The following is a 22,336-nucleotide window of genomic DNA, read 5'->3' as shown; positions in this document are numbered from 1 at the left end:
CTGTAGGGGGGGAGGAGCTGAAGACTTTTAGAACTCACGTGTCAAGAGTAGAAATAATTGAATCATTATCTGAAGATTTATAATTGAGATCCTCTTCGTAGTGAGTTACAACGACAAATCATTTTCTTAAAGCATTGTTTCCACTTCTCACCCCGACTCTGAGAAGATGGTAGCTTCCACGTGCCGATTTTTTTTTTTTTTTTTTTGTAAAGTGCGGAAATCTCGCGATGGAAGGCGGAGGAGGTGAGGCCGGAGCGGCGTGCGCGGGAGGGCGCGCGGGCCCGGCGCTGCGGGCCGTCAGTGCTGCGGGCCGTCGGTGTGGTCTGTGCGCGGGCGTCCCCGGCCCCAGGCGCCCCCGGCCCCAGGCGGCCGCCCTGCCGCTCGGCGCGCTGCGCCCCCCGGGGCCCGTTCTCGGCTCTGCGGCCCGTGCGCCAGGACGCTTCCGGGCGCCTGCGGGCGGATGCCGGCCGTTAGCTCGGCCCCGGGGTGGCCCGGCGGTGTCGCAGGCGCAGGGCGCGGGCCGTGCTGGGGAGGCCGCTGGACCTCCGCGCGCCGGCGACCGTGTGACGTGGCCGCGAGGATGCCAGGTGCGCCCTCCAGAGCTGCTGTGAGGGCGCGGGGCGCACAGTGCCCAGCCCCGCCTCGTACTCGGGCGCCGCTGCGGCTCAGTGGGCCGGGCCCGTCTGGGCGCCGCTCCGGCTCCGGCCGCTCCGCTTCGGCTCCGGCTCCGGCTCCGGCTGCTCCACTCGGGTCCGGCTCCGGCTCCCTGCCAATGGCCAAGTCCTCGGGCCCCTGCACCCGCGGGCAGACCTGGAAGAAGCTCCTGGCGGCAGCCCGACCCAGCCCTGGCCCTTGCACCATCTGGGGTGTCAGCGGGTGGAAGATCTCTGTCTCGTCTGTCTTTGAAATAAATTAAAAAGCAGTAAAGCCTGATTTCCCACAGCGGGTCCCACTCTGGAGCCTGTGCAGGGCCGCCTCGCGACCCCGCCCGACACCCCCTGCCCTGAATTCCCTGCCCCCGCCAGCCAGGCCGTTCGTACCCAGTGAACGAGGGCTGAACGCCGCCTGGAGAGTCCGGATCGGACCCTCGCGGTCGGCCCACCCTCTGCAGCTGGAGGGATGCTCCCGGACCTTTCAGATCCTGGAGCCTCCTTCCGTGTTTGCACGCTCAGAATGGCGGATTCCGCCCGCCGTTTGGCTCATTGGGTCGTTGGGAGAATCGGAAACGCTAAGTGATGGCCCCCACGCAGGTTGAGCAGTGTCAGGCATCCCCATCCCCGTGGAATACTGTCCACGGCGGTGGTGCCGGGCACTTCTCCCGGATCAAAGCTGGTAACTACCGGAAGGACGTCCGTCAGGCCGGTGCGAGCAGGGTTTCTTCATGAGAGCAGGTGTTGGGGGTTGTAAGACGGGCGTCGTGGTGAAGTGTGTGCCTGGATGAAGTACACGTGACCAGTCCCAAACATGGTGTTCAAATGTAGATCCTGCTGTAACCGTGTGCTGGGCGTTCCCAGCACGCCGCTCGCTCTTCCTGACCTCTTCCCTTTATTGGTCTGAGCCTCTCTTTTCGTTTTAGAGATTTATTTAGTTGAAAGGTAGAGTTAGAAAGGAGAGAGAGAGATCTTCCATCGCTGGTTCACTCCCCAAATGGCTGCAACAGCCAGCGCTCTGTCAGGCCGAACTCAGGAGCCAGGAGCTTTTTCCAGGTCTCCCATGTGGGTGCAGGGCCCAGGGACCTGAGCCATCCTCCACTGCTTTCCCAGGCGCCTTAGCCGGGAGCTGGATCAGAAGTGCAGCCGCTGGGACTCGAACCAGTGCTCACACGGGATGTCGGCACCGTCGTCCCCTGAGCTTTTCGTGCTTTTTTTTTTTTTCAAGATCTTTATTTGAGAGGTAGAGTTACAGACTGAGAGAGGGGGAGACAAAGGTCTGCCATCTGCTGGTTCACTCCCCAAATGGCTGCAACTGCCAGAGCTGAGCCAATCTGAAGCCAGGAGCCAGGAGCTGCTTCTGGGTCTCCCAGGAGGGTGCAGGGGCCCAAGCACTTGGACTGTTCTCTGCTGTTTCCCAGGCACACTAGCAGGGAGCTGGACTGGAAGTGGAGCAGCTGGGGCTCATACCAGCACACATATGCAATGCCAGGCGGTGGCTTAACCCCCCGTGCCACAACGCTGGCCCCTAGTTTGATCTTGAGTAAGAACCCCGTGTGCGTTTTGCACATCTCAGTCACTGCCTCTTTGGGTGACCCAAACCTGTCACTGAAAATGGAAGTTTTCAACCAGCGTGAGAAGTCGGTAAGCAGACAGGGCCTGCAGGCATCAGACTAGACGTTAACCTTGCCTGGCCTGGGCCCCTAAGTGCTCACCGAGAGTGCGGGCCACCACGCTCTGATGTCGTAGAATAGCTCCGTGCCCCGGAGACCACATCTGACAGAAGCCTCCTGTCATTCTTTATCTAAAGTAGTCCTGCGACATTCAGTTTGTACAAACAGCTTTTTTCTGTTTATAAAGATTAATTTATTTGAAAGGCAGAGTTAGATGGAGAGGTAGAGACTGATCTCCCATCCACTGGTTCACTCCCCAGCTGGCTGCAACAGCTAGCACTGGGCCAGGCGGAAGCCAGGATTCCGGAGCTCCATCTGGGTCTCCCGTGTGGGTGTCAGGGGCTCAAGCACTTGGGTCATCTTCGTCTGCCTTTCCCAGGCCGTTAGCAGGGAGCTGGGTCGGATGTGGAGCAGCTGGGACGTGAACCAGCACTCGTATGGGATGGCAGCATTGCAGGCTGAGGCTTTACCCGCTGTGTCACAACACTGGCCCCGTAGGGACAGTCTAGATTTTAGTTTTGCATGTTCCGGGACTGGTTTTCACTGATAGAAATCAACAATCAACACTTTTTTTTTTTTTTTTTTTTTGATGGAGCCAGAAGTATATAGTAGCCCCCCCCCTCCCCCCACCTTATCCACAGGGAAGTACCCCGCAGCCCCCAGTGCATGCCTGAGACCAAAGACTGGACGGAGCCCTGTGGTTAATGCCTGCGGTTAATGGCATTATGCACTTGGCATATGACAGCAGAGTAGCAGGAATTTCTTTTTCCTTCACAATTTCCTGGCTGGAGATTTTTTTTCCTTCACAATTTCCTGGCTGGAGATTTGCTTTAATTTGATCGTAGCAGCTTTAGCATGTGTGTTTTTTAGGTTGAGGATTTCACCTTGTACGTGAAGTGCTTTACAGCTTCTCTTTGGCACATCTGAACTGCCGGCATCACTGCTCTTGTGTTTTGGGGCCGTCGTTACGTCACGTGAAGGTTGTATCAGCACAGGCACTGGGTTCTGTAGCAGTCGGTGTGGTGACCGACCTGGCTCAAGGTGGAGCTTGCCAGGGAGATAACCCTGGACGGGGGGCCAGTTCACCTCTCGGACGAGGTGGAGAGAGAAGCTTCAGGCTTCATCAGGCTGCTAGGAACGGCACTCAGGTCACAGCACAGCAGCTGTTTATTTCTGGAGTCTTCCTTTTCGTGTTTTTGAACTGTGAGTGACAGGCTGCCTGGAACCGCTGTCCTGTATCGGTGTACCTGGCAACTCGGTCCAGACCTCAGGCCGCAGGCACAGATCTTGTTTTTCCCACACAGACCTTTGTGATGAAAGGCTTTTCCAGGCATGGAAGCTCGCGCTGGAAAACGCTGCTCCCGGTCTGCTCTGCCTCGGGAGACAGACGTGGTAGTGACCTGTTCGAAACCTTTGCTGCGGCGCCGGCAAACAGCGCGAGCTCCGTGGGTCTGAGGCCTGCCTGCTGCCCTGCTCAGCGCCGGCCGCCCTCCCTCAGCTCCGAGCTTGTTGCCTTTGCCCCGGCTCAGATTCTGCACCTGCCAGCACCTCACTGGTCAGTCCCTCCTTCGCAGCCCCTGTGTCTGGCTCAGCTGGGCCCCGCGCTCACACAGGGAGATGGGAGGCCCTGCAGGCAGGGAGCTCTTCATTCTGTCGTTCGCAGGTTGAGCTGTAGGGCTCAGGATTCCGGAGGATTCGGCTCACCTGACTCATGGCTGTTCAGGAAACAGTGCGTAAGCAGAGGTGTTCTGTTCTTGGGCGGGTTCTACCCGGCCATGGAAAGCACCAGGTGCTGACACCAGTACCGCACGGGTGGAGTCAGACATCACGCTGAGCGGAAGGAGGCAGTCACAGACGGCCACAGGCGTATGGTTCCACCCCTCTCGGTCCAGAACAGCGGACTCTAGAGGGGAAAACTAGACTAGTGGATGCCCAGGGCCAGGGGCTGGGGGTGCTGGCTGAAGAATAAGGGGTTTTTTGAGGTCATGAACGTGGTCTAAAATTGGCTGTGAATATATTAAAAAACATGGAGTTGCACAGGTTAGGTGGGCAAAATGTGTATGAATTATGTCTCAAAGCTGTTAACAAATTGAGCATTTTGCCCCAAATGGTGATGAGAATAGTTGTGAGCAGTCACCCCCAGTCTAAGTGCTGTGTGCTTTGTGTGTGTTTGTTACGTAACTTCCAATAGCCCTATGAGGATAGTATTACTACTAGGTTCTTTTTTATAAATTTTAAATTGCGGTTAAAAAAATAGCCAAACAAACCATAACTATCTCTTAATCTTACTGGTGGGAAAACAGGTGTTAGTCACAACTTAGTTGAACAACTAGTTAAGTCCTGAGCCCTTGGGATCATGTGATCTGCTCGGCCCTGTGCTGTACAACTGCAGTGCCAGCAGGGTAATTCCCTGGGTTTTTTTTTGAGATTTTTTTTTTTTTATTTGAAAGTCAGAGTTACACAGAGAGAGGAGAGGCAGAGAGAGAGAGAAAGGTCTTCCATCCGCTGGTTCACTTCCCAGTTGGCTGCTGGAGCTGTGCCAATCCAAAGCCAGGAGCCAGGAGCTTCCTCTGGGTCTCTGACATGGGTGCAGGGGCCCAAGGACTTGGGCCATCTTCTACTGCTTTCCCAGGCCATAGCAGAGAGCTGGACTGGAAGTGGAGCAGCCGGGTCTCAAACTGGTGCCCATATGGGATGCCGGAGCTCCAGGCCAGGGCATTAACCTAACCTGCGCCACAGCGCCGGCCCCAAGGTAATTTCCTGTTAAGATGCGACAACTGTGCCTTGGCTTTTCTTGTGTAGTCAGACCCATGGCTACTGCTGTGACGCATGCGCGCCTCCATGGAGTGCCAGATTTGTAGCAGGTTGTTCAGGACTTGGGCTTTCTGCCAGACACCAGCACCTTCCTCCTGCTGGAGGTTGCAGGGGCAGCGCTGTGTCTTGGAGTGTGACCTCCTCCGTGCTGTGCCCGCTTTGCTGTGTCCCGTGCTCATGTTTGTAGCTCCTCAGCAGACGCTGCCACAGTTCACGGGCGGACCGGCCGCACGATGTCCCCTCCGGGGTGTCCACCACCTCCCAGTGCTGGACCCCGTGCAGGTGTGATTACGGATCTGGAGAGCAGTGAGCTCGCCGGCCGTGCTCTCACCAGGTCCTGACAGAGAAACGGGGGCCGGGCTGGAGGGCTGCAGGGCGGAGAGCCGAGGAGCATGGAGCAGGGCGGCCCCGCCAGCCCTCCGGAGCCGTGGTCGTGCAGGTGCGTGGTGCAGGCCCCCGGGTGTGTGCGGATTTCTTGTCGCGCTTGTGAGATGTGCACAGTGCGCCTCTTAAATGGCTCACGGACGATGCCGCCATGAACAGTGACACCTGCCAGCACGAGAATCTGTCCTTGCCACTCTTCCTCCCCTGTTTGCTGTGGATTCTGGCGGATTCGGTCTTGTCCCCAGCTCCGTGGTGAACTGCTTCACGGCAGAGACTGGCTGTTCCCCAGGGGTCCCCAGCAGTAGCGGCACGCTGCGTGCCTCTGCTCCCCTGTTCTCAGTGCTTTGCCTCTGTCCACTCATTTCATCCTCAGAACAACCCTGGGATCCCTGATTGACAGCTGAGGAAGCCGAGGTTCCACGAGAAGGGATTCAGGGTCACAGGCTGGGAAGTGGCAGAGGTGGCACCCCAACCTTGGCTAGCTCTGGAGGCCTCACAGGAGTCGTGCTACTCTGTCCTGTCCTGTGCTCTCTGTAGTCAATGTCAAATCAGTATCAATTCCAAAACTTGAGATCCTGTTAAGAATGCGTTTTAGGGGGCTGGCATTGTGGCATAATGGGTTAAGCCGCTGCTTACAGTGGTTCGAGTCCTGTCTGCTTTGCTTTTGGTCCTGCGAACGCACCTGGAAAAGCAGTGGAAGATGGCCCAAGTGCTTGGGCCCCTGCGATCTGCTTGGGGGATCAAGATCAAGCTCCTGGCTCCTGGCTGCAGCCTGGCCCAGGCCCAGCTGTTGTGGCAATTTGGGGAGTGAACCAGTGGATGGAAGATCTCTCTCTATGTGCCTCTCTCTCTCTGTAACTCTGCCTTTCAAATAAATCAAATAAATCTTTTAAAAATGCTTTAAAATGTATTTTACAGGCCAGCACTGTGGCACAGTGGGTTAAGCAGGCATGTCATATGAGTGACAGTTCGATTCCTGTCTGTTCCATTTTCAATCTAGCTCCTTGCTAGTGCGCCTGGGAAGGCAGCAGAAGATGGCCCAAGGACTTGGGCACCTGCCACCCACAAGGGAGATACTTGGATGGTGTTCATAGCTCCTGGTTTCATCTTGGCCCAGTCCCAGCCATTGTAGTCATCTGGGGAGTGAGCCAGCAGATGGAAGATCTCTCTGTGTCTCCCCTTCTGTTTCTGTAACTCTGCCTTTCAAATAAATCAATTTTTTTTTTAAGAATGCATTTTAAAAGATAAAACTCAACTGGAGGGTATTGAAGGTACCATTCATTGTGTAATCAGTGATGGGTTTGTTTGCTGATTCTGTACTTGTCATGGTGTAGAAGTGATTCCTTCTTGTTGTTTTTGGATCTGCTTTTAAAAAAATCTCTAATACCATACTTATTTAAGATGTTTGGCAAAACCTGGTTTTTGGCCCCCTTACTACTTCAAAATTGTACTTGTGCAACTGGATCATAATGCCAGATCAATATAATTGCAGAATCTTTTCATCCTATTTCAAGTAGAGTAATACCTAGACATTTTCATGCTTATGGGTGTGAGGCTTACTCAATCCGAACATAAGAATATGGAGTTCATGGTTAAAACTTATACTAACAGATACTGAGTTAATAAATTACTAGGTAGGTTTGAATGCGTTATTTTCTAAGGATGAGTCCTGCACACACACAAAATCAATGCGTTGGAAAGTCTTCTATTAGTATTGAATAATTTCCTCTGAAGCACTATTTGTTCCTGGGATTCAGAACTCATTGTGGAACCGTAAGCTTGTAGTTGAGAGTGCATTGAGCTAAACTGTCCTTTGAGGAGCATGAGTTTGTCAGTAGACAGACTCGTTACACAAGAAGTCTCCTGGGCTCCAGGCTTGGTGCCCCACGTGTGCTTTCTGCCTGTGCTCTCTCCCTCCAGGTGCAGCCCCAGAGCCACTTCAAGGGGAAAGCCAGGCACAGCCTGAACCGCCCCCCAGTCCTGAAGCCAGCACTCTGAAGAAACGCCGCTGGGGCTTGCTGCTTCCGGGGCTTGTAGGTGGGACTCTCGTGGCTGTGTACGCGGTAGCGACACCCTTTGTGACACCAGCACTCCGGAAAGTCTGTTTGCCCTTTGTACCTGCAACTACGAAGCAGATCGAGAATGTTGTGAAAATGCTGCAGAGCAGAAGCGGGTCCCTGGTGGACATTGGTAGTGGCGACGGCCGCATTGTGAGTTGTGCTAGAACATGTTGAGTCTGAGCCAAAATTGTGAACACTTCTACTTCACATTTGTTACGAGGCTTATGGAAAAACTTGCCAAATCTTTGAAAAAGTTTGAGAACAGGAATTGTTTCATTTTGTGCTTGTTTGCCCAAATTCTGAAACCCCTAGCATGTGATTGGAATTTATCAGATTGTTAAGGTGCTTGAGCCAGGGGAGGCGACTTAATTAGAAGCGGTTTGTTGAAGTGTGGCATTTCACTGTTTTATGTGTTTGCACCATAGGTGTTTGCCTCTTTGTTTGTTTGATTTATCTGTGTACAAATACCACTTCCTATGGGGAAAAGCACAGGTAAAATGAGGACAAGCCAGTGATGAACCCCTGCTTATGCAACGATCAGACTTAGGGACCACTCACTTGACAGGTGTCGCTGGGAACCTGTAAATAAAGACACGAGGCCACTGCTTGTGAGATGGGTGTGTCAGAGCGTGTTCTGTGTGAGCAGGGGCCCTGTCCTTAGGCCACTTCCCCACAGTGAGCTGCAAACAGCCCAAAACTCAGAAAAGCTGGTCTGGGCACCTGAGCATGGAGACCAGCAGGGCCCCGCCTCCTCACCAGCCCTTGTGGCCCAAACCCTGTGATTCTTTGATCGTGACCTGCAATAATGAGGAAGACGTTCACAAGTAACTTGTGTTTTTAAATTTAAAGTTAAAAAAATTTTAAGCATTGTGACAAAACCTTAAGGACTGGCCCACTGGCCCTCTGACTATTGGGGTTCTACACTTGACTGTTCTAAGTTGGTCCTTTTTACTTTCGCCTGTTTTTGATTTTGAGTGAACAGTCATTACATGCTGAGGAAGTCCTTGCGTGTAACTGATTGCAGCTTCTTCTCGACAGGTTCTTTTTCTGGCATTCTTCCAGGCATGTTCGTGTCGCTGCCGCCATGCCATCTCACAGGTGGAGAGACGTGCAAGGTTTTCAGCAGCTTGTGTTAGACCACGCGGGGGCTTGCTAGTCCAGAATTAATCATGCCTCCCTCTAAGTCATGCCTGAACACCTGTTCTGATACTCGAGGCGAAATTACTAACAAAAATGAGAAACTGGGTTTAAATGTGTTGGCTGTGACCTTGTCCACAAAGCCAGGTACTTTGGTGACACATGTTTGCATGGTGTCTTCATCAGAGAAGATCCTTTTTGGTGGACATTTTAGGATTATAAACCATAAATAGGAAACATTCATCTCATTTGACCCCGGAAGTTGATTTTTTCTTGTGGTTAAAGCCCAGCCTCTCTCCACAGGTGGTAGCAGCGGCAAAAGCAGGGTTCACAGCTGTCGGTTATGAACTAAATCCGTGGCTTGTGTGGTACTCCCGGTACCGCGCTTGGCGAGAAGGTGTGCATGGCTCCACCAAGTTCTATATTTCGGATTTGTGGAAGGTATGTAAGGCAGAGACTGGTCTTAGAAAAATCCAGTGGAAACTTTTCTTATTCATGATTACTATGACTTAAAGCTGAAACTGTATTAAAAAGAATGAAATTTCATGTGAATCTTTCGGCATATTGAAACATATACAAATTTTAAATTGATAGGTGTTACCAGTGGATTCTCCCTTAGCGTTTACGATAGGTCATTTGAATTCTAACAATTTGTTTCCTAAATTAAAATGTTCTCATTTCTGTTTATTATGAAACGATGAGATTTTCCGTTTCGTTTGGAAAGCCCGTGAATTGTTATTGATCAGTATCAGACCTGTCTGCGTTTGAGTACACGCGTGTATGTGAGTGTGTTCAGAGAGAGACCAAGACGGACAATACAGAAAACACTCCGCTCGTCCTGCTGCCCTGCTTGCTGCTGTCATAAAGTACAGGGTACTCCCCAGTTGGTTTGTATTCTTAAAAAAAGCCCTGTAATTCTGCCTTTGCAGTGCCCCATAAAATGCTTCTCCTTAAATAAGGATTTCCCACTGCAATGTTGTCTTCAGTAGCTTATAAAAATTCACTGGGGTTTTGCTTGCATTGTTTTCCACACTGTATATTCGTAATGATGTCTAGAGAGTAAATAAGGCTTTTACTGGGTGATAAACATCTTCCCTGTTTTCCGACTAAAGATCACTTTATTGTATTTTTCATAGTCTTTTAGAGGAGAGGGCGGACGAATAGAATTTTAAGGATGGTTCAACATAAAAAAACTGAGTGCTTCTGAAATCACTCGGGTTCTTGCCGCCCCAGCGTGGAGTCTGGTGGAGTGGAGTCAGAACGAGAGGCCTCTCACGCGTGCTTCCCGGGCACTCCCTGCGTGGACTCCCCGCAAATGCCCGTGGGGAGGCATTTGGGGCACCATAAGGGTTTGAGCTACCGTGAGTGAGAGTGATAACCGCGTTCTTTTCTTTGTGAAACTTTGGACGGGGGCCGCTCTTTGTAGGAGTTGGTGGAAACTCGCCGTCGTCAGGACAATGGCCGGCCGCCGCTCAGGGCTGGGAAGCTTGGCTCTGCCGCTGACCACTCACCATTTCCCTGTCGCACGCAGGTCTCTTTCTCGCAGTACACGAACGTCGTTGTGTTCGGCGTGCCTCAGATGGTGAGTGTGCACTTTGCCATCCTCTGGGGCCCTGTGTGCGGAGAGGGCTCTGGACTTCAGCTCCTTGGTTTAATAAAATACTTGTGGGCCTTAGAGGGTTTAGTTATTAAAGGTGCAGTCATGTTTTAGAACTTTGGCTTCATAATCCATCTCAGTGATCAATGTGAGCCTTAAAGCTTCCAGTCTGAGAGCGGCTTCAGGAGGGCGCAGTGTCTGAGGAGCTCGGGGATTCCACGCCCGCCTGCCAGCCTGCTGTCTCTGGGGGTCCCGTCCCTGGGGTCCCCGTCCCTGGGGTCCCCGTTCCTGGGGGCGCCCTCTGAACTCTGCAGGACGCCCTCCTCAGGGGCGATGGGCACCGACTAGTTTCAGTTCACCTCAGCTGACTGAGGTGGCACAGACCCGAGGCCTGAACTTCGATCACATGCTTTCCTGGGTGAAAATACCAGAGCGTTGGCCTGGGAGTGGGGCTTGTTGGCCTTTGATGGACACTGAGTGTGCCTGCTGCTCCGCAGGACGTAGAAATCCCTGCTTCTTTCTTGAAGCCTCTAGTCGTGCCCATAGTAATCTTGGTGGAATTGGATTTTTTGCTGAAATGCCGTTATATAACTGATAGAATTTTTAATGTAAGAAAGGAAATTTAGGCCAGCACCACGGCTCACTAGGCTAATCCTCTGCCTTGCGGTGCCGGCACACTGGGTTCTAGTCCCGGTCGGGGCACCGATCCTGTCCCGGTTGCCCCTCTTCCAGGCCAGCTCTCTGCTGTGGCCAGGGAGTGCAGTGGAGGATGGCCCAAGTGCTTGGGCCCTGCACCCCATGGGAGCCCAGGAGAAGCACCTGGCTCTTGCCATCGGATCAGCGCGGTGCGCCGGCCGCAGCGCGCCTACCGCGGCGGCCATTGGAGGGTGAACCAACAGCAAAAGGAAGACCTTTCTCTCTGTCTCTCTCACTGTCCACTCTGCCTGTCAAAAAAATTAAAAAAAAAAAAAAAAAGAAAGGAAATTTATTTCTTGTTGTTTTTCTTATTTGTATGTTAATTTTATATAAGATGTTTCAGTACTTGAGAGATTTGCTCTTACTGTTAGAACCTTCAATGTAATGCCATATTTATTTTTTTAAACTTTTATTTAGCAAATATAAATTTCCAAAATACAGCTTATGGATTACAGTAGCTCCCCCCCATAACTTCCCTCCCACCCGCAACCCTCCCATCTCCCACCCCCTCTCCCATTCCATTCACATCAAGATTCATTTCAATTATCTTTTTTTTTTTTTTTTGACTGAGTGGATAGTGAGACAGAGAGAGAGAGATCTTCCTTTTTGCCATTGGTTCACTCTCCAATGGCCGCTGCGGCCGGCGCATTGTGCTGATCCGAAGCCAGGAGCCAGGTGCTTCTCCTGGTCTCCCATGCGGGTGCAGGGCCCAAGGACTTGGGCCATCCTCCACTGCCTTCCCGGGCCATAGCAGAGAGCTGGCCTGGAAGAGGGGCAACTGGGACAGAATCCGGCACCCCAACTGGGACTAGAACCCGGTGTGCTGGCACCGCATGGCGGAGGATTAGCCTGTTAAGCCACGGCACCGGCCCATTTCAATTATCTCTATATACAGAAGATCAGTTTAGTATATATTAAGTAAAGATTTCATCAGTTTGCACCCACACAGAACATAAAGTGTAAAATACTGTTTGAGTACTAGTTATAGCATTAATTCACATTGAACAACACATTAAGGACAGAGATCCTACATGAGGAGTAAGTGCACAGTGACTCCTGTTGTTGACTTAAGAAATTGACACTCTTGTTTATGGTGTCAGTAATCTCCCTAGGCTCTAGTCATGAGTTGCCAAGGCTATGGAAGCCTTTTGAGTTCACCGACTCTGATCATATTTAGACAAGGTCATAGTCAAAGTGGAAGTTCTCTCCTCCCTTCAGAGAAAGATACCTCCTTCTTTGATGGCCCATTCTTCCTACTGGGATCTCACTTGCAAAGATCTTTCATTTAGGTTTTTTTTTTTTTTTTTTGCCAGAGTGTCTTGGCTTTCCATGCCTAAAATACTCTCATGGGCTCTTTAGCCAGATCTGAATGCCTTAAGGGCTGATTCTGAGACCAGAGTGCTGTTTAGGACATCTGCCATTCTATGGTTCTGCTGTGTATCCCGCTTCCCCTGTTGGATTGTTCTCTCCCTTTTTAATTCTATCAGTTAGTATTAGCAGACACTAGTCTTGTTTATTTGATCCCTTTGACTCTTCGATCTATCAGTGTGATCAATTGTGACCTGAAATTGATCACTTGGACTGGGAGATGGTATTGGTACATGCCACCTTGATGGGATTGAATTGGAATCCCTGGCATGTTTCTAACTCTACCATTTGGGGCAAGTCCGATTGAGCATGTCCCAAACTGTACATCTCCATATTTAATTTTAAAAGACAGTTTAAAAGTGATTTTGTTAAATATTCTTGAAAGTGTCAGTCTTCTATATGGTTGCAGCTTTCATTAGGCCTACCGTTAAGACCAGACTTTAGTATCTGCACTTCTGTTTTTTTTTTTGGACAGGCAGAGTTAGACAGTGAGAGAGAGAGAGAGAGAGAGAGAAAGGTCTTCCTTTCATTGGTTCACCCCCAAATGGATGCTATGGTGTGCTGCGCTGATCCAAAGGCAGGAGCCAGGTGCTTCTCCTGGGCTCCCATGGGGTGCAGGGCCCAAGCACTTGGGCCATCCTCCACTGTATTCCCGGGCCACAGCAGAGAGCTTGACTGGAAGAAGAGCAACTGGGACAGAATCCGGCGCCCCGACTGGGACTAGAACCTGGGGTGCCGGTGCCGCAGGCAGAGGATTAGCCTAGTGAGCCACGGCACAGGCCACCTGCACTTCTGTTTTACACGTGGAAATAGTAGAAAGGCATAATTACTGGTCATTTAAAAGTACTGTTTGGGGGCTGGTGTTGTGATGTGGTGGGTTAAGCTGCCACTTGCAAAGCCAGCGTTCATCATAGGAGTGCCAGATTGAGGCTGCTCTTCTCAGCCAACTTCCTGCTGGTGTGCCTGAGGTGGCTGCAGTACATGGGGGCCCTGCCACCCACATGGGAGACCTGGATGGAATTGCGGGATCCTGGCCCAATTCTGGCAGCCCATTGCTGACATCTTGGGAGTGAACCAGCACATGGAAGATCTTTCTCTTTCTCTATCATTCCATCTCTCAGCTTTTCAAATAAGTAATAATAAATATTTAAATAAACCTATTTGGGATCACAAATTTGCCTTGGAATTAAAAAAAAAAAGTTATTTGCTTATTTGATAGACAAAGAGAACGAGAGAGAGTGCACTTCCATGCACTGGTTCACTCCCCACATGTTCACAACAGCTGGGGCTGGGCTGGGCTGGGCTGGAGGCTGGGAGCTGGGAACACAATCCTTGTCTCCTACGTGGGTGACAGGAGTCCAGCCACTTGAACCACCTGCTTCCTCCCAGGGTCTGTGGTGGCAGGAAGCCGGAGTCAGGAGCCAGGGCTGGGAATCAGCCCCAGGCACTCTGATGTGGGATGCAGGTTTCTTATCTGGCACCTTAACCAGTCTCCGAATGCTTGCCCTGGATGTGGAATTCCCACAGTGATTTACGACTTACTACATTGGGACTTTTCCTCTGAAGTGGGGTAACTTGTGGTTTAGAGACAAGTAACTTTAATTTGAAATCCATGCTTTATGAAAAGAAAATCAGTGTTGCCTGGGAGGTCAGTAGTGAGCCCGGAGCAGCGCTGCCTTGTCCCAGCGGGGGGCAGCAGTGGCCTTTGGGTGCCTCCAAACCGGTGGTGGCTTCTGACCGAGCACGTTTGAGCACGTTTGAGGCCGGTGTTTGGGAGCTGTTTGCGGAGGGAAACCAGTGTAACACCGATGAGCGCCTCTGCGGTTACTGCCCTTTCCTCTGCACACCGGGAAATCTCGCTCTGGGGCTTGCAGCATCTCACCGCTCCCCGTGGGAAGGGGAGCGGCCGGAGTCCCCGCTACAGGAGGGAGCGGCCAGCCTGCACGCGTCCATGCCACAGGAGGGAGCGGCCAGGTGATGGCTGCGGGCGGCCTGGAAGGCCCGGTTTGTGTGTGGAGGCCCCCAGGCCCTCAGCAGCCCAGCCTGCATGGGGAGTGTGAGGGGTGGGAGACTGGCCCCCTGCAGGTCGTGTGACCTCGGAGAGTCACTTAGCCCGTGCTGTTTTCGGTGCACCTCCCGTTCCCTGAGCACCAGCCTGTGTTCCCTGAAGCCGCAGTGCCACGTTGGCAGTGGTCGCCAGCGCACAGGTGGGTAATTTGAGAGCCAGGAGGACCATAGGGGAGTTCTCAGGTAGGAACCGTGCTGTTAGAAATCCATCCTCCTGCTCAGTGCCATAGTCGTTGTTCCTAACAGCTCTGTGCAGGTGCAGCTTGTGCCCAGCCGGTCTGCACAGTTGTGAATCGGCCTGACAGGACGAGAATGCCATTCAGGTCTGTGGGATCTAAGATATCCACAGTTAACGTGGGCCTGTGCACCGAGTGTCTTTGCAGAACGCACAGCAGATCAGCCGTGTTCTGTTCAAAGCCTTCCATGACTTCTTGGCCACTTTTGAGGATGTGGCCGAGTCCCTCTGCATGGTCCCAGAGCTGGTGTGCCGGGGCCTCTGCCCTCCGCCTGCCTCACCCTGGCCATGCCTCCCACTGCTCTGCCCTCACCCTCTGTGCTTCTCTTAATGTTGGACTTGGCTGGGCTCTTCTTCCTGGAGCCTGGGGCCAGGTCCTTCCCTGGGGACCACTCGCTGGCCAGCTGGCTGTCTTTGTGACGCTCACCTTGGTGTCCAGTTTTGAACTCCTGTAACGCCTTGCTCCCCCGTCCGAAGGGGGGTTTCTGTACGTTTCTCTGCCTGGTGGCTCTGACGGCGTGTGCACTGTGAGCTCTGGGCGGGGCCTGCGCCCTCCTCACCGCCAGCTCACGCAGCAGCACCTGCCCGGAGTTCTCGCTCAGTGTTTGTTGACCAGCGAACACGATGCAGACCTATCTGAGAAGCCTATTCACTTTCACCACTTCAAAGAAGTCTGGTTTTAGCTACAAATCCTCTGGTGAATTAATGAGTAAAGATCGTCATTATGTCCCGATAGACGTAGATCATGACCACGTCATGTGTCCTTCCTTCATCCAACAGGTGTGGCTGCTGCGCCCCATGCCCGTTCTCATCCCGTGGAGTATTTGTGTGAATACACAGAAAGCCCTCGTGCTGGGAGGTCCTTCTGTGCCAGTGGGGAGGGCAGACACTGAGTGAGACACGCACAGGAAGTCTATTGTGCGGAAGAAGAGGGTGAGGGCTGTGGGACAGGTGAAGGGGCAGGCGGGCAGGGCCAGGACGGGACCCCTGAATGGTGACGGGGAGGGGACTGTGTGGAGAGAGCGATCCAGGCTGAGGAGCTGTCGCCAGAAGGTGCCTGTTGGGGCTGGGGAGCTGCAAGCCTGCCCGTGAGGGAGGATGTCAGACGGAGTCAGGGCTGTGGCGTGAGGGACGCTGGCCCTTCTGAGGGCAGGCGCCGTTGAGAGTGCGCAGGGGAGGCTGGGAGGGCCCACAGGCCTGATGTGAACACGGCGGTAGGCGGGCGGCTTGTGAGCGTTCTGTGGTTCCAGGTGACGATGGCGCTTGGCTGGAGTAGCAGTGGGAAGCCGGCAGATCCTTCAGGCACCGTGGGGGTAGAACCGGCAGGATGAGTGCACGGATGCCTGTGGATGGGGGAGACAGAGGAGTCCAGGACCACCCTCACGAGTTTGACCTCAGCTCGGGGGGCCTGAAGTTGCCGGGACCTGAGCATGGGCAGAGCCGGGTGGGCGCTTGAGGTCTGAGTGTGGAGAAGCCCGGCTGTGGATGGGCATCCCCAGTTTGTCTCATGCCTTTGAGCTCGTTCTGACTTGTGTTTAAAGTTTTGAAGATACAATTAGAATGTGATGAGTTTGTGCCGCTTTGAAACCTGTAATTGTATAAATAATTTTGAACTCCATTAGACAGACATGACACATCACTGCTTCTCTTTGTGTGCGATATCAGGAACCAGATTCATTGCATATTTATGCGTAATTTAGCCAGTTAATTTCTTATGATTGAAATAGCTTCTTTCTTTTTTAGGTTTATCTTGACTTAGCACATGACAGTCACTTGGAAATAAAAGAGACTATACAGGAGAAAAGAATAATAGTAATAGGAATGTTTACAATTACCCTTTTTATGAACGAAATTACCATAACAAACCTCTGATATTTTGGAAAAATGCATTTTGTCTCATTCTTTGCTTATTTAATTTTCCCCTCAAGGAACAAAACTTTTTTAAAATTCCCTAGTGGCTGTTTAAAGAATAGAAATCCTCCATCTGCAATGGAATTCATTCTCTGTTATCTTGGTATTGATTTTAATGAAGAATTAGGATTCTGGCTCATTCCAGGCCTGGGTCATGTAGAGGAGTTTTTCCAAGCTGCTTTTGTAAGTTACAGCCCAGAAATAAAACCTTTGTGGAAGTGCTTGATTCATTTGTCTCACTTGAACTGGTTGCTTTTAAAAGGAAGTGGTTTTTGCTTAGATCTTTGACAAATGACTGGTCAAGCGCTGGTGGAAGAAAGATACGTAAGCCTGGAGCATTTTGTTGAGCTAGAATATAAGGCAGTGCTCAAAATATTTGATAGGAGAACATCTGGGGGCCAGTGCTGTGGCGCAGTGGGTCAGTGCCCTGGCCTGAAGCGCTGGCTTCCCATATGGGTGCTGGTTCTGGTCCCGGCTGTTCCTCTTCCAATCCAGCTCTCTGCTATGGCCTGGGATAGCAGTGGAAGATGGCCCATGTCCTTGGGCCCCTGCACCCGCATGGGAGACCTGGAAGAAGCTCCTGGCTCCTGTCTTTGGATAGTATAGATCCAGCTGTTGCGGCCATCTGGGGAGTGAACCATCAGATGGAAGGCCTCTCTCTTTGTCTCTATCTCTCTTTGTAACTCTTTCAAATAAATAAAAAAATAAATCTTAAAAAAAAAAAGAAATAAAAGAAATGGAGAGGAAGAGAACTGGGGACCTTCAGGAACTTAGAGCACTAAAAATAAATAAATAAAATAATAAAAATAAAAGATAGGAGAACATCCAAAGTATAGGGAGGCCAGCGGCAGGAGGCTCCCAGTGGCTGTACCAGAACACTCTGAACTCTAGAATCAGTGAGGACTGTAATGGGTTATTCTGAATGAAATAAGAATCCAGGTGTTCATACTATAGATACACAGAAAGATCGAGACCTAGGTGGACAGAGACAAGAAGAGAAAGCTCTTCCTTGCGGTAGAATGCCAGCTATGTTTCTAGAAGAATGATGGAATTAGCAGATCTGCACTTTGCCACTGTTGTTTTGTTTTTAAAGATTTATTCATTTATTTGAAAGTCAGAATTACACAGAGAGGAGAGAGAGGGAGAGAGAGAGGTCTTCCCCGCTGGTTCACTCCCCAATTGGCTGCAACGGCTGGAGCTGCGCGGTTCCAAAGCCGGGAGCCAGGAGCCTCCTCCAGGTCTTCCCATGTGGGCGTAGGGCCCCTCTTCCACTGCTTTCCCAGGCCATAGCAGAGAGCTGGACAGAAAGTGGAGCAGCTGGGACTCAAACCGGTGCCCATATGAGATGCCGGCACTGTAGGCAGCGGCTTTACCTGCTACACCACAGCGCTGGCCCCACCACTCTTATACTAAAAACAAGTTCAGGCCAGAATCAGTGAGTGATTTCTGTTGTAGGAGCCATCTGATGAATAATAAATAGGATGTTTACATCAGCTCCAAGTGACTCCCGCCATTCCACACAGTGATGATAAAGGAAAAGTCGTGGGCGCCCTACGGAGAAGCCAGATACCACTGTACCGAGTGGTTCCTGTCCCGGCCTCTGCGGGTGGGGCCCTAATCAGTTCCCAGCCTGACGGCTGGGGCGTTGCCAGGGATGCACACGCTGGCCCCATCAGGAGTAGGGGTCTGAGGAGCCCAAGAGGAGGGCTCTTAGGTCAGATACCTGAAGAATATTGTTGGCTTAAAAGGCAAAGGCTGAGGGGGTGTTCCAGATCTGAGCCCACCGAAGAGACGTTACAGACAAGCACACGAGTGCTCCCCGACTGCATCCCGCCTCAGGGAACGTGACTTGGGCTGTTCCTGGGACAGTGACAGAGCTGGGCGGGCCTGGAGTTCCGTTGAGTGTCCTGGGTGCCGGCTGTGCTGGGTGGACGTCAGGAGGCCCTCTCTTCCTCAGAAGACACACACTGAAGTCTTGCGGGAGTGACAGGGCCTGTCGCACGCAATCTCTTCTCAAATGGTGCAGAAAAAACATTCCTGAAGAAAGAGCGAGCGAAAACCCTAACAGTCAGTGAGCCTGGATGAAGGTAAACGGGGATTACTTGTTCTCTTTTGTAAATTTGAAATTTCCTCAAAATAAGTTAAATGAAGAAAGTGGAGGGCCGGCGCTGCAGCTCACGGGGCTAATCCTCCGCCTGCGGCGCCGGCACCCCGGGTTCTAGACCCGGTCGGGGCGCTGGATTCTGTCCCGGTTGCCCCTCTTCCAGGCCAGCTCTCTGCTGTGGCCCGGGAGGGCAGTGGAGGATGGCCCAAGTGCTTGGGCCCTGCACCTGCGTGGGAGACCAGGGGGAGGCACCTGGCTCTTGGCTTCGGATTGGTGGAGCGTTGGCCGTAGTGGCCATTTGGAGAGTGAACCAACGGAAAAGGAAGACCTTTCTTTCTGTCTCTCTCACTGTTTAACTCTGCCTGTCAAAAAAAAAAAAAAAAAAGTGGGGGGAAAAATACTCTTAGGATGTGAAGGTGGTCATATACTTTCAGGACCTGAAGATGAGTTTTAAAAACTTTTTTTTTTAAATTTAATTTGATTTTTTTTTTTGACAGGCAGAGTGGACAGTGAGAGAGAGAGGCAGAGGGAAAGGTCTTCCTTTACCGTTGGTTCACCCTCCAATGGCCGATGCGGCCGGCTCACTGCGCTGATCCGAAGCCAGGAGCCAGATGCTTCTCCTGGTCTCCCATGCAGGTGCAGGGCCCAAGCACTTGGGCCATCTTCCACTGCACTCCCAGGCCATAGCAGAGAGCTGGCCTGGAAGAGGGGCAACCGGGACAGAATCTGGCGCCCCGACCGGGACTAGAACCTGGTGTGCTGGCGCTGCAAGGTGGAGGATTAGCCTAGTGAGCCATGGCGCCGGCCAAGTTTTAAAAATTTTTAAAACTGTCGTTAATTTCTCAAAGTAATTAAGATGTCAGTACTTGAAGCAAACAATAAAAAACCCTTTTTTCATCAATGTATTGGTAATAAAATGATACAGAAACGATATAAGGTAGGCTGACTATCAGGAAATTCATTATCGGTGCGTAATAAGTACATTTAAAATTCTGAACTATGTAAAGTTGGTAGAATGTGTATTTTTCTCATGGTCTAATTATTTCATATTTTGTTGGCACCAGATGTTGTTGACTTAAGATGCACCATTGCCATTGAAGAAGAAATGTAATTGTGAGGCAATGTCAGGTTTTTGATGTCACAAATGTGAAAAAACATGTCTTAAATATATGAGACAATATGCAGGAATATTTGAGTAGGTAAAGAATTTAAAGCTGTGTCTTATTTTAATTACTGCTGCTTTATGGTTTTAGTTAGAAGGTGGAAATCTGTGATCCACTGTTGCTGAAAATAGTGAATTTCATGATTGATACTGGGAGATGTTCCTATAACTGCATTAATATGTCTGCTGTATCTTAGTGGGTTGTTCCTCAGTGTGTCTGCACCCCGCGGTGATCTTCTTCACACGTATTTTCAGGGACTCTTAAATGCAGGAATCATTTCTTCTGCCTCATCGCTCACTGAAATAATGGCTGTGACTCTCCACAGATGCCGCAGTTGGAGAAGAAACTTGAACTTGAACTTAAGGATGATGCAAGAGTCATTGCGTGCAGGTTCCCTTTTCCACACTGGAGCCCGGACCATGTCACTGGGGAGGGGACAGACACCGTGTGGGTGTACGACGCGGGCACTCTCAGAGGGAAGGGGAGGAGGCCCTGAGAGCTGGTGCTTTTCCAGGGTTGGTCGTGCCTCACGCGAGCGCCCTCTGCAGTCTGGCCGTGTCCTTTGCCCCTGTGGGGACTCAGCTTTGCCTTTAGCAGCAGAGTGTGTTGTTCTGATATGGAATGAGAAATCGCTACCACTCTTAGTTCTGGAGGAAACAGACACCTTAAGGAAATACAGATAAACTTAGAATCTGTTTTTAATGGTACATTCTTTTTTTAAAAATTTTTTCTTAATGGCATATTCTTAAAAAATACGTTTCCTGCCTGTTCATGTGTTGGGTGCATGAAAATGTGAATTAGTGATGGTCGTGTTTATGGTTGGAAAGATGTCACGGTTCTTCACTTACAAGCAATAGGGTTTCATGCCACAGATAAAGAAAAATGATTTTTAAAGAGAGTGTACTAGTCCCAGTTGGGGTGCTGGATTCTATCCCCGTTGCCCCTCTTCCAGACCAGCTCTCTGCTATGGCCCGGGAAGGCAGTGGAGGATGGCCCAAGTGCTTGGGCCCTGCACCCGTATGGGAGACCGGGAGAAGCGCCTGGCTCCTGGCTTCAGATCAGCACGATGCGCCGGCCACAGCGGCCATTGGAGGGTGAACCAATGGCAAAAAGGAAGACCTTTCTCTCTGTCTCTCTCTCACTATCCACTCTGCCTGTCAAAAAAAAATAAAAAAATAAAAAAAAATGGAGTGTATATTGTGCTTTGAATATTAGTTGGTTCCTAAACATAGGTAGAACTTTAAACCTCAAAGAGTTAACACACCGAGAGGCTGGAAACTTAATTTGAGCATGGTGTTTAGGAACTGGGTCCTCGTGGGAGGGGCTGAGGTCCTTGGGGTGCTGTGCCTTTGGAAGGGAGTTCTCACAGAGGGTTGTAGGGAAAGCCTCCAGCCTCCTTCTCGGCCTCCTGGTTCGTGGTGTGAGCCTTCCTCCGTGCCCACTCTGCCAAAACCTGCATCATGACAAGTTTGCTCTTGGCAGCTCCAAGCCCGGAGCTCCAGGGACTTTTCTCCATACATAGTAGCCGCCTCAGGTGTGTCATTATAGTAATGAAGACAGGACGAGCAGAGTGTGTGTTAGCGGGCGCTTGTGGATTCCTAAACTTTATTCATGCTTAAGATTCATCGGTGGAGTGGCTGTTGTAGTCCAGGGCCTAAGCCACTGCCTGCAACATTAGCATCCTATATCGGAGTGCTGGTTCGAGTCCTGGCTGTTCTGCTTTGATCCAGCTCCCTGCTAATGTGCCTGGGAAAGCAGCAGAAGATGGCCCAAGAGTCTGGGCTCCTGCTACCCACATCGGGGACACCTGTGGAGTTCCTCACTCCTGGCTCTAGCCTAGCCCAGCACCTGCCATTGTGGCCATCTGGGGAGTGAGCCAACAGATGGAAGATCTGTCTCTCTCTCTGTCACTCTGCCTTTCAAATAAAGTAAATATTAAAAAAAAATTGCCTCTTTCTTTTCTGTACTTCATGGCAAAATTAACTTTCTAAAGGATCTGGAGAGGTATCTGTATATCTTATAATATTTATTAGGAATAAGTTGTTCCAAGGCTGGTGAATTGCAGTTTTTGCTGAATTTAAGGTGTTTGTGTGTATGTATAAGTACATATACACACTTTAACACTCCTGAAATTGTGATGTAGCTTCTGATGGAAGGTGTTTCATAGCTTTATTTGGCAGTGTTGTATATCCTGATGTAGTTGTACTGTTAAAGCATCTTAGATGTGATGAAATGCAGTGTTCAGAGGAGATGCGTGATGTACTGGAGCGGTTGGGAATGATTTAATAGTGAAGTAAATGATCATGAACTTTGGCATAAAACCTTGTCTGGGTTCAAATCCCTGCTTTGCCACCAGCAGTGACTTCCTGTCTAAGCCTTGGCCAGTGTCCCTGCTATTGGGATGATGATACACTGAGCAGGGGGTAGGGAACCAGTCTGTAAAACTCGTGACACACAGTCACTGGTCTGAAAATGCT

General features: G+C 50.9%; 1 protein-coding gene across 4 annotated transcripts; it reads left to right on the top strand.

Moving 5' to 3' along the window:
- Positions 1–81: 81 nt before the first annotated feature.
- Positions 82–21,038, top strand: ATPSCKMT (ATP synthase c subunit lysine N-methyltransferase). Of its 4 annotated transcripts, XM_062211846.1 has the most exons (6): positions 84–243; positions 7,442–7,731; positions 9,022–9,159; positions 10,250–10,300; positions 20,185–20,361; positions 20,812–21,037. In XM_062211846.1, exons 1-5 carry the CDS (start codon positions 228–230, stop codon positions 20,353–20,355), a joined length of 666 nt encoding a protein of 221 aa, XP_062067830.1. In that variant the 5' UTR covers positions 84–227; the 3' UTR covers positions 20,356–20,361; positions 20,812–21,037. The 4 variants fall into 4 exon arrangements, with proteins under 4 accessions (XP_062067832.1, XP_062067830.1, XP_062067829.1 ...); XM_062211845.1 differs by having other exon boundaries at positions 87–243; positions 20,185–21,037; XM_062211847.1 differs by lacking the exon at positions 84–243 and adding an exon at positions 547–587 and having other exon boundaries at positions 20,185–21,037.
- Positions 21,039–22,336: the final 1,298 nt, after the last annotated feature.

Source organism: Lepus europaeus, chromosome 15 (genome assembly GCF_033115175.1).
Source record: "Lepus europaeus isolate LE1 chromosome 15, mLepTim1.pri, whole genome shotgun sequence".
Lineage (NCBI taxonomy): Eukaryota > Metazoa > Chordata > Mammalia > Lagomorpha > Leporidae > Lepus > Lepus europaeus.
Note: the sequence above shows the minus strand (reverse complement) of the source record. Positions and strands in the feature narration are given on the sequence as shown.

Excerpts from the sequence above, each read along its gene's own strand:
- ATPSCKMT (XM_062211846.1), top strand. Across the intron at positions 7,732-9,021 it reads GTAGTGGCGACGGCCGCATT|GTGGTAGCAGCGGCAAAAGC; the intron begins GTGAGTTGTGCT and ends CTCTCTCCACAG. Across the intron at positions 10,301-20,184 it reads TGTTCGGCGTGCCTCAGATG|ATGCCGCAGTTGGAGAAGAA; the intron begins GTGAGTGTGCAC and ends GACTCTCCACAG.